Raw genomic sequence first — 11,757 nt, forward strand, 5'->3', positions numbered from 1 at the left:
AGCAAGAAAAGCAGGCATGTCACTTTGAATATTATCATCTGAAGAAATAGCTCCTAAATTCACATACGATGGCATTTAATTGGACATCAAGTATCAAGTATAATGTCAGGAAAAAACTGCTCCCTGTTGATGCTCTTAACACATTCTGGGGATAGTCTGGAAATAAGCACTGGTGATGTAGACATCAGGGTCGAGCAGAGATAATTGGAGCTCTTTTTTCCTTATGTAGGATAGTCAGATGAGCTCATATAATTTGGCTAAATCATACAGCTTGTGGCTACACACTAAATCCCTTTTCCTCTCCGTGCATCGACGATTTTCTAAGCAGTTTCAAGACTTCTTGTTAAAAAACTTTAAGTGAAATCTATATGACTTTGTGATTTTCGCATACTTTTAATAATGTAACATCTGCAATCAGAGGAGAAGCATTCCATGTTGTCAAAGTGCTGATATATCTCTGAGCCGCAGAAGCTTAGGGACACCCGCCTGCAGGTCATTAATCCTGAGAAGTGTTTCTTGAGTGTCACCCCAAACACCCGAAGTGATCTTAACCAACACTCTGACTGAGCCACCAACACACCCTCAGTGTGTGCGTGTGTGGCCGCCTGTTCCCGATAATGCACTTCTCTATATGCGTACCATTAAGTATGCATGTGTGTGTTTTCTCTGCAGCCTCCAGCCAAGTTCCTTCTGCCAGAGGTCAGCATAGCAGACTATGGCAAGAACTGCGTAGTGATCGATCTGGACGAAACCCTTGTACACAGCTCCTTCAAGGTACGGCAACTCCCTACATGACCTCAAACACACTGTGCACTTTGAAATACGCCAACGCTGCGTTTTGTTTTTCCTCATGCTGTTGCTGTGCAGCCACAGTTGGATTAAACAGAAATAGGTCCTGAAAAATGACTCTACTGAGGACAAATAGCATGAGCCCTGTTAGCATCACTGAGCTACACATAATCGCATGAATCTATGTCCTTCAGAGTATAAAGGGTTCTTAATACCTGTTAGAACAGGTGAGAACGAGAAAGAGCAAGAACAGCTATCTGACTAAGAAGACCTGGAAGACTGATTTTCTCATCAAGTTTCTGTCCATGCATCCATTGCAAACTGGGTTTCAAGGGAGGTGAAGCATCAAGTGATCCATAAGAGAAAACAGTACAGCACAGCACACCATTGATGCACAGCATCCACATCAGTGGCCAGTTTATGCTTCTCAATTAATGTAACGTGTCTTTAGTCGGTTGGAGGAAATTCACATGGCAAACAGGGAAAACCTGCAAGAAAAATCAGCGAGTTCGAACACAGAATCTTCTTTGTGGTGCTTAATATCAATTAATTAATTAATCATCAAATATCGGTATCGGTCTTCAAAATATATATCAGCCTACCGCTGCACCGCTGGGTTGCCCAACAGTTAGACATGATCATACCACATCCACGTCTAATGGTTTTTTGTCATCTAATTTCATTACGATAATTAAAATAATTTGATTTCTCAAACCATAAATAATTCAAGCCAAGTTTCAAACTTAAAATTCATGACATTTGGATATTTGTGGTTTTCATTAGACTGCAATTTGTATGTAGCTTAATTGGTGCCAGCCCTGCTTTTGTTTTCAGTAGTGAGCAGTACTACTTACAGGCTGAAAATATGCTTAAAATGCTCCATCTGTATATGTAATGGCACAGATGTACAGCTATTTTTCACTCACAAACATGTTATAGTGCTTTTTTCAGCCTGCTGCAGGCACTTAAAGGGAAAGCCCAGTATAGTAGGTACTAGTACACTATCCTTGTAAATGGCTCTTGTCTCTCACCATCAAAAGCTCCCTCTACTGACACACCTGGCACACCTAGTGACCCATTTGAGCACAGCTCTGCCCCGGCTTCAACTGATCTCGTTATACCTGTGAGTACTACCTGCGCTTGAGTGCTTTTGCGCTCAGTGTCGGCGAGCTACGCAACAAAATAGCTCAAAGTAAAGTTGAAGTAGAAGTTTTATGTTCCACTTGAGTGGAACTCCTTTTAATTAAAATGATTGTAGAGAAGAAAAAAAACTTTGAGTACATTGACTCGATTGCTTTGGACTGTAAAAGGACGAAAGGCACACAAACGCACACACAAACATTGAAGCGGACACACCCATCAGAATCACATGCCAGCAGGTCAGGGCCACACACTCACACACACACACACACACACACAATCATACAGGCTCACCCACACACTAGGGTGTGTCCAATGCAGTGTACTCTTGGTTTGAATGGCTGTGGAATGGACTGTGCAGAAATCCTGGATCTAATACACTGCAGGCCAAAACGAGCCCAAAATTATTCTTTTTTTCCTTTTGATCAAACTCACACACCAGATACCCAGTCCATCAAAATTCATTTAGTTCCCAGATCAGTGTGCGGTATGAAATGGATTCACAATGCATTAAATGGAAATACGTTGAGAGAGGAAGAGAGGGAGACAGAAAGTGGCACAACGCAGCATTTTCAGTTCCTTTCAGAAGCATAGCAGGATTTCCTGTAGCTTTCCCGTTTCAAGGTGATTTTGATGTCAAATATTAAGCATTTTCTTTCCAAAGAAAATACATGCTTCTACTGGAAATTACACAATTATAGCAGAATAACAACAACTGACAAGGGATAGAGACGCTGCACAGATGGACGTAGACTAAAAAAGAAACGTTACATAACACATCACATACTCTTGCTTTTATCCTGCATATTATGGATGGGGAGATAAATCCTGAGCCCTCTCTGAGATTAGCTGCTGTGTGTGTGTTAGATGTGCACAAGTAGCTGAAATGAATGAAGACTGATCGGCATGCTGTACACTGTAGTAATTTGAACAGCGTGCATTTGCAAAGCACTTGTCAAAAGATGTCTTGCTCAACATCTGAGCATTAAAATTCCACAACAGCCTTTTCCTCTCTTGGGATCGATTTCCCTGATATTTTTTGGGTCCTGGCTGCAGGGATGCAGTCCCGTCCAGCTACAATGGTATTAGTGAGATCAACACCCGCACTTGGTGTCGCAGTCCATCTTAAAGATGTTGGATGGGGTTTAAGTCAGCACTCTGTGCAGGACATTGCAGTTCATCTGATTTATGTACTGAGAACTGGCATTGTCCGGTTAAACTGGGTCTCATCCCTGAAGCAGAAGGGTGAAAAAGTGCCAAAAAACATGGTCAAGTTAAGAACTTTGGCCATGCAACATGCAAAATAATCATAAGTTGCTTCCCTAACAGTCTTTTAATACAACCTTTCTTCTTACCTTACCCAGGGACATCTAACTTCTTTTACTGTACACATATGAATATAATAGGCCAGCTAAAGTTTGAATTAATTGGAATGCTAGCCAATGAGAAAAGGTGTATTTTAAGTAATTTGTGATGTTAGGGTATGCTGTAGAATTACATGGAGATGTTTTTAATGGCACTAATTCTCATGAAGTAAAGGTGCGTAAATGTATGTAGAGCCCTGATTCTGAGCCAGAGTGTGGTCAGCAGGTGAAGCAACCCACGGTTCGGCAGAAATCCATAATTACACAACTGCCCGCATAACGTTTACCTTGGTTGCCCCCCCACATATGTAATCCTGCTGCATTTCCGCATCTCTTGCCGACTCTGATCCGAGTCTGTTACAGAGCAGGGCAATTAGCAGCTGTTGTGTCTTCAGTCTTCAGATGATGGAGTGATTCAGCAGAAGAGCAGTAGGCACAGGAGCAGAGCGAAGTCTGTTTCTGCATCTCTGGCTCCTTCTGTATCGCACTCATCTCTTCCCATTCTCTTTGTGACGGTATGCTGGCATCCTTGTCCTCTTTCCAGCTTGTCACTGTTTTTATTTTTTATTTTTAGACAGTTTTAGAAGAGCTTCAGTCATTTTTGCCCTCTGGTGTAAACATTAACCAAAGCTAAATATCATAATGCAAAACCGAGGCGTAGAATAAATACTGTTTATCTAGGGAGGCTTTTACTGTTAATTGACTCACTCTGGTGTCAGATAAAGGAAGAAGAAAGCACCTCTGGTTGTCACACTGATCCTATTAGACTCACGTATGGACATTTGGAAGGTCAAAGTGCTGCACTTTGTATTCCTATAGCAAACACCCCCTCTGCTGGATGGTACTGAACTGTATTTTCTAACTGGAGTTTAATGCCAGAATAATCGCAGTAACAACACACATGCATAACAAGACATTTTACAGGCTTTTTAAAATGTGCATTAGTTGCGAGTACTGTACATACAAGTTTTAAATAATTGCTCTGTATCTCACTATATTGTAATTAATTTAAACAAAGAAAATGCAATTAAACGTTTGGGCTTAAATACAGGAATCTTTTGATATGGTTTAACATGGTATCATTAGCATGTTACATTAGCATGTCTATAAAGCTAAATAGCAAAAAAAAAAATCACGATAACTAGAGCAGCTAGTTAAGAATAGATGCTCTCTCATTTTGTCTTATCCTATATGCTAGATTTGGGGAAATAGCTTCTCATGCTCCGGTGCAGTGGCTGAGTTTAATACGTCATTAAAGCTGTAGGTAAACGTAGTTCAATTAAAAGCTAATCTGAGGAAAAAGCAACAACAAATAAACAAGTTGGCTAATTAGCCTAGCTTCGACACTCTTTAGTCTTCAAACAGTGAGGGCAGGATCTGATTTTATCTGCCAAATGTTTTATTTTTGCGGGGAAGGAAGGAGCTAATTAACATTTTGATTAAAATAGCTTTTGAACTTCAAACGCTTGTTTGTGTAGCCACTGGTATTTGACTCTGTAATGCAGAATTAAGCAATAAATTCAGAAGCAAAGTTGTCGTTCCCGGACATTATCAAAGACCAAGCTTTGGAGATTTCTTTAAAATTGAGCAGTGGAATTTAAATTAAGTGATATGTCTAAATAATCTTCAGTTAGTTTTCTTTCTATACAGCAAACTATAAGCTCCTACATAAAATTGTGTGTCTTTGAAAACAAGCAGATTTTCCCTGTCACCTGTTTTTCTTCCTTTCCCTCTCTGAAATGACACCGTCGTGCCTCCTACCTAATCCTTTCATCCTCCGTCTTTACACCCTCTGCTCGTCTTCCACCCACATCCCCTCTGGCATCTATCTTCCTCTTGCCTCCTGCTCCTCTCCTCTCCCCTTTTCTTGCATTAGGAGAAAAAAAAATGACACAAGTCATGCGGAGTAAAAAGGCAGCACTCCTCCTGTCCGCGTTCAAGTCTGTCATCTTGTTCGGCTCTCAGGTTTCTCCCCAGAGTCTCACGCCTGGTTGTTATTTAACACTGAGATACGGAGCACTGGAGCAGAGGGAACCACATTATGCTGAAAGCCTTCATCATTTGCCTGGGGCACCTTACAGGAGTTTTTAACCTGTCTCTCTTTTTAAACCGCATGCAAGCTTGTGGCTGGACTGTTTCCCTGTCAGAGTGAAGTTTTTGAATCTTTTCCTTGTTTCTTGTCGTCCTGCAGCCCATTAGCAATGCGGACTTCATTGTTCCGGTGGAGATTGATGGCACCGTTCATCAGGTAATACTGCACCGATATGGAGGGCTTCCAGAAATGGGCTTGAATAAAACAATATGTGTGAATTTATAAGAGTGGAGACTTTGGCTTCACTTTACTTTCCTCTGTATTTATTATTCCCTTTTATCTCAAAGCGATTTAAGCTCAAACTGTTTAGTTGTCTTTGATTTATTCTTTGAATCCTTGCTGCGGTAAAGATAACTGGACAGTGACGCGAGTGTTTCGGCGCACAATGTTGAAGCTGCTGTTGAGTTTGTAGCAGAAGAGATTGTGCACTGAGTAGAAATGTGCATAAAGGGCGGCGTCCTTTTGAAGGTTTAATTGTCTGTGTCCGGTTTGAAGCAAAGGAAGTGATATTGTAGCTGTAACCTGGTTCAAGTAATCCAGGATAGGCTTTCTGCATCTGCTTTGGCCTATGCTTGATTACTTGCACTTGGAGGCAGCAACTAACCTGCAGAGATCTACTAAGAAGGACGAAGATGACAAGCAATGAAAAATAAGACCTCAAAGCATCCAAGTATTGCTCAAAAATGTTTTAAGTTTCATTTTTGTATCCCAGTTTTACTAAAACACAAATCTGCAAGTGGGTAAAATTGAACTGAATAGTTATAGAGCAGCTAAAGAAGATTTCAAGAAGAAGAAGATTTCTTGTTTGGGTTTTTGCTCCAAAAAATGTATTTTGAAAATAAAAGACATAACGAAGACGTGTTCGTTACGTGTCTCGGTTTCAGGTGTACGTGCTGAAGAGGCCTCATGTGGACGAGTTCCTCCAGAAAATGGGGGAGATGTTTGAATGTGTCCTCTTCACAGCAAGCTTAGCCAAGGTTGGTTCCCAGCTGCTTTGACAGTTACAGTAATGCTTCTGTTCATTTGCTGTGCGCTGCTCAACCTGATGCGCTTTGGCCTGTTTAGTATGCTGACCCTGTGGCGGACCTGCTGGACCAATGGGGGGTGTTTCGCGCCCGTCTCTTCAGGGAATCCTGTGTTTTCCACAGAGGAAACTACGTCAAAGACCTCAGCCGACTGGGCCGAGAGCTCAGCAAAGTCATCATCATAGACAACTCACCTGCCTCTTACATCTTCCACCCTGAGAATGCAGTAAGTTATTTTTTAAAGAGATTTTTGATCTAAAACATACAGATTCAAAGTCATTCATTCTTGGTAGCAGGAAGTAGAACACTGTGGAAAAGTCTTGAACTACGCCTCGTTTGTGCATATTCTGCTTCCAAGGAACCGGATTTTCTTGGAATTTTTTAAAGTGGTCTTGAGCAATAGTTCTTCAGGCTTTCAAGGTCTTTCCTTTGGACATTTGCTGTTTTATCAACAGTCCAGTCATTGTGTCTGACCATTTTGTTCTTTCTTCAGAAGTAGGCGCCAGTTTTTTATCCACACATAACAGATAACTTAGCAAAAAACTCTTGTTCACATTTGTTCACATTTCTTTAATTAAATGTATGAAAAATGTCAAAGACAACACAGTTTCACAGACACAAATGAGTATTTTGGCATCGTCTACTAGCTAAAAACTTGGCATATCTCAGCAGTGTGTCATTAAAGAATTTGAGGAAACTGGACAAGAGAAGGATAAAAGAAGAAGAGGCATCTGGCCCTTCAGTTGATGCATCTACTGTTCACTGAAGCGTCTTCAGAAATGGTCTCAGTGGAAAAGTGGCTGTCAAGAAACCATTCATAAACGAGAAAACAGGAATAAAAGACAAATTATGCAAGAACTGGACTGAAAATCTGTCAAGGCCGAAAGGCCGGTAGGTGGGAGTGGACCCAAAAGCAGACTCAATGGACACACGAAAAATGATTTTTAACAAACTTTGAATGCAAGGGAAAGGAAGCGTGGGAACGTAGTATGAGTCCCCGACACAAAGGCACTGAAACAGAGGGAAAAGGTGGTCGATATCCAGAGCTTGGGTGCAATGGCCAAAGGTAAGAATGAGGTAAGGGGTCAGGCTTATGGGGATGAAAGGTGCGAGGCTTTGGGGAGGGTAGCCGAGTGAGTGTCTGGAAGGGTGTGTGAAAGGGTGAGGTTCCAACCTTATGCTTCCAGTGATCCAGAGATGATGGCAGGCAGGTGTGAGTGGTGAGTAGTTGAGTTTCCAAGGAGTAAAGTTGCAGGCTGGATCGGTGAGTTGTGACTGAAGCAACTAGCGTCCAAGTGAATACGCAGCAGGTGGGTTAACTTGGAGTCTTCACAAGCAGACTGAGGACACATTGAGATAGGGGTTAGTACCAGGGAATAACATGATGAGAGACAAGTAGGCCTAGTTACCACAGCGAGGTAGCTAACGAACTGGCGAAGACTGGAGAACTAGGCTAGTCTTAAATACTGCTTTGCTGATTGCCGTCGATGGGATGCAGGTGGGAAGAACAGGTAAGGAACCCGAGTGCAGTAAAAGCATAACTGGATCCAAATACGCACAGTGGAACACTTCGGGTCATGGATTGGCCTCCGCAGAGCCTGGACCTCAGCATTATTGAAGCACTGTGGGATCATCTTGACAGAGAACAGAACAAAAAAAGGCAGCCAAGATCCAAAGAAGGGCTTTGTATGTCCTTCAAGAAGAAGGAAGCTTGCCTAAAAGATGACAGACTATGCTGAAGAACAAAGGCGGTCAAACAAATATGAACTTTCAAGCTTGTTAGAATTGTATATATTCATTTATAGTGTATTTCCACGTATGTTTGCACGCTTCTGCACCACGTGGTGCAGAGACAACAACCTCCTGCTAAATGTTAGTAAGACCAAGGAGATTATTGTCAACTTCCAGAGAGGCCACGCCTGTCACCCCCCATTGACCATCGACGGCGCTGCGGTGGAGAGGGTGAGCAGCACCAAGTTCCTGGGGGTGCACATCAGTGAGGACCTCTCCTGGACCACCAACACAGCATCACTGGCCAAGAAAGCACAACAGCGCCTCTACTTCCTGCGCAAACTCAAGCGGGCAAGTGCTCCACCACCCATCCTGACCACATTCTACAGAGGAACTATTGAAAGTATCCTCTCCAGCTGCATCACTGTGTGGGGCGGTAGCTGCACTGACTATAATAGGAAAGCTCTACAACGCATTGTGAGAACAGCTGAGAGGATAGTTGGTGTACCACTCCCCTCCCTGCAAGACATTTACACCACTCGCCTCACCCGCAAAGCCATCACAATTGTCAACGATGCAACCCACCCCGCGCACTGTCTGTTCAGCCTCCTGCCCTCTGGAAAGAGATACAGAAGTCTCCGCTCCCGCACTACCAGGCTCACCAACAGCTTCATCCACCAGGCTGTGAGACTGCTGAACTCTCTTCCCTCCCGGCTCCTAGCCAGCAGAATCACCAGATTGGCAGAAGTATAGGAAGACAGACTGGACTCTACCCCTCCCACCCCCCCCCACCCCCACCCCCCCACACTCTCCAACAAGAAAACACTCTCTGAACCAAGAACTGGAAAACATTCCTGACTGGAAACAACTACCTCTGCATTGCAATTGCACACACCTGCTGCTACATATTTTTAGTATTTCTTTTAGCATTATTTATATTATTATATAGACTAGTATACTATTTTCCAGAGAACACTGTTGGAACACTTTATTTTATTTATTTTTAGGTCCCTATTCAATATTACCTTATTGTTAGGGCTGTTTTTTGTTATGCATCTGCACTTTATTGTTGTCAATGTCTACGCATGGGACAGTGTGAAACGTAATTTCAATTCCTTTGTATGGCAAGTACATTTGAAGAAATTGACAAATAAAGTTTTCTATTCTATTCTATTCTATTCTATTCTATTCATTTAATCACTGCACCTATTTTCCAGGCAAAATATAAAGAAATTAGAGGTGGCGCAAGACTTCTGCACAGCACAACTCCTTTTCACATGATCCCAAAACATGTGACATCTTAAGAAGTTTTAAGGTTAAGCTAAATGGCGGCTACAATTGCACTTGTTGCCTAATCAAGAACGGGGTCAAAATACACTGCTGTGATGGAAATAAGTTACTTATGAAGTGATTAATGATGTCGATGATTATATCTGTAAGACACTGTCAGAGTTTTTAATAATAATAAAAATAATAATTTAATAATAATCACCATTGTTCTCGTGCCAGAGGCAGTGTTCCCAATTTTATGAGAGTTCTCAAGTCTGTGGAGAAGTTGCTGCTGCTGCCACTCTTTGATTTATTTCCCTCATTAATTATTTACACAAAACACCCCGACTGTAATGCAACATTTAAGCGTCTATGGTATCTATTGTCGGCCACTTCTTCCTTCTTTAAATAAGATCGGTCTTTCTTTTTCTTTCTGATTCTAATGTAAATGTGGGTGTGTTTTTCTGCCACAGGTCCCAGTGCAGTCTTGGTTTGATGATATGACAGACACGGAGCTTCTGGACCTCATTCCCTTGTTTGAGGGTCTCAGTAAAGAGGAGGACGTTTACAGTCTGTTACAGAGCCTAAGGAACAGGTAGCAGACAGCCACTCCAGCTGATCCCTCCTGCCTAAGCCCTGCTGAACAGAAGCCTCCCCTCTCTGCCACGGCCCCGTAGCCCGACTCCAGTCCTTCGAAGAGCTCTGGGAAGCTTCCCCAGTTGGTGGATTTCAGGCAAATGATCTACTCTTGATCAAAATAAAACAACAGTGTGGATTCTCTGGGTTCTTGGACTCTTTGTACAGGACTCTAGCTGAAAAAAGATTCTATTACTGTATGTACATATTAAATGTTTCTAAGCGCAAGACAAGCATAAAGTAATTTTTCTATCAGAGAGAGGAGGTTTTACTATTCCAAGTATTTTAGTTACCGAAAAACGATCAAATACACAAATTTTTCGATTTTTGTTTCGTTTGTTTCTGAGAATCGATGACCTGTTGGGTTTTTGTGTTGAGCAGTGCTATGCAGGCCGTCGTTCCTCGTTTGATTTTTTTTCGTTCTAACCAACTGTGATTTAACTTCTCTTTACAGAATGAAGTGCCTTCATTACTGTGCTGATTTTCTTGTGTCGGGTTATGGGGTGAGCATTTTTATGCTGCATATTTAGTCAATTCTCCAAAAGTGTATTCACTGAATCTTTAAATTGAAGTTGAAATGGAGTCTTTGATAACGTCATTTAATCCGAAAGAAGTGAAATGACCACTTCTTGGATTAGAGGGGGAAGAAAAGTAGCTTGTTAGTCCTGGATGACTTTTGATTTTCAGTTATGTAGCATTGAATTGTTAAATTTACCAAAGGTTTTTACAATTCAATGTGATTTGTGACTAAACGGCATCATTTGATCCTCGGTAGTGACTGTAAATTGATGATTCTTGAGGACTTTGAAACGCCGTTTAGGTAACTGAAGAAAAAAAAATATATCTGTGATGACATCACTGTCCACCAATAAATGTTTGAGGAAAAAAAATAGAAAGATTAGCTTAGATATATAAAATTCTATTTATTCGGGGAAAGGGTCCTGGGTGCATTGTAAAGAATGCTGTTGAAATCGTACTGTACAACGTTATTAAAGTTGCAAGTTTGCACACTGTCTGTGTCTGTCGTGGAGTAATGATTCTCACAAAACTCACTTAATGGCAATAACTGTGATAATCACTTTACAATGAACTAAAGGACCAGCGCATAGCATTTAGCGATGCCTGAATTCAACTAATGCATGGGCTGCACACACCAGCTTTCACAAACCTCTGTAACAACCCATGTCCTTAACACAGAAAAAAACATTAATAAGCCATATGAACAAAGCCCAAAACACAGCAATGTGACAGCTACAGTAAAAAAATGAAAACACAAAATATATGAACCTAAAAACATGCAGAAACATATGAACACTTCATTGATTACAATGTTTACCTGCTCATTAATGCAAATATCTAATCAGCCAATTACATGGCAGCAAGTCAGTGGATGTAGGTATGTACACATGGTCAAGGTAGCCGCTGAAGTCCAAACTGAGCACCAGAATGAAGAAGAAAACTGATTTAAATGACTAAATGTGGCATGGTTGTTGGTGCTGTGTTGATGCCTCAGGAGAGTAGATTGATGGACTTCTCTGAGCAGACGGGAAGGCAACAGTAAGTCACAACCACTTGTAATAACAAAGGTTTGCAGAAGAGCATTTCTGAATCTAGAAGCACATGGGCCACAGCAGCAGACGAGCACACCAGGTAAGAACGGGAAGCCCACAGTTCACACAGGCTCACTGAAAGCGTACACTGGAGGCCAACT

General features: G+C 41.7%; 1 protein-coding gene across 2 annotated transcripts in view; it reads left to right on the forward strand.

Annotated features, from left to right (window-relative positions):
• ctdspla (CTD (carboxy-terminal domain, RNA polymerase II, polypeptide A) small phosphatase-like a) overlaps positions 1 to 11,061 on the forward strand; it is a 40,089-nt gene extending 29,028 nt beyond the window's left edge. For both annotated transcript variants that reach the window (XM_084939371.1, XM_084939372.1), the window contains 5 exons: positions 673 to 774; positions 5,485 to 5,541; positions 6,270 to 6,362; positions 6,451 to 6,636; positions 9,884 to 11,061. In XM_084939371.1, the coding sequence (XP_084795497.1) occupies positions 673 to 774; positions 5,485 to 5,541; positions 6,270 to 6,362; positions 6,451 to 6,636; positions 9,884 to 10,009 (564 nt within the window). In that variant the 3' untranslated portion in view covers positions 10,010 to 11,061. The remainder of the gene's footprint in view (positions 1 to 672; positions 775 to 5,484; positions 5,542 to 6,269; positions 6,363 to 6,450; positions 6,637 to 9,883) is intronic.
• Positions 11,062 to 11,757: the final 696 nt, after the last annotated feature.

This window comes from Perissodus microlepis, chromosome 9 (assembly GCF_051167445.1).
Source record: "Perissodus microlepis isolate ML-2025 ecotype Zambia chromosome 9, ASM5116744v1, whole genome shotgun sequence".
Taxonomy (NCBI): Eukaryota; Metazoa; Chordata; class Actinopteri; order Cichliformes; family Cichlidae; genus Perissodus; species Perissodus microlepis.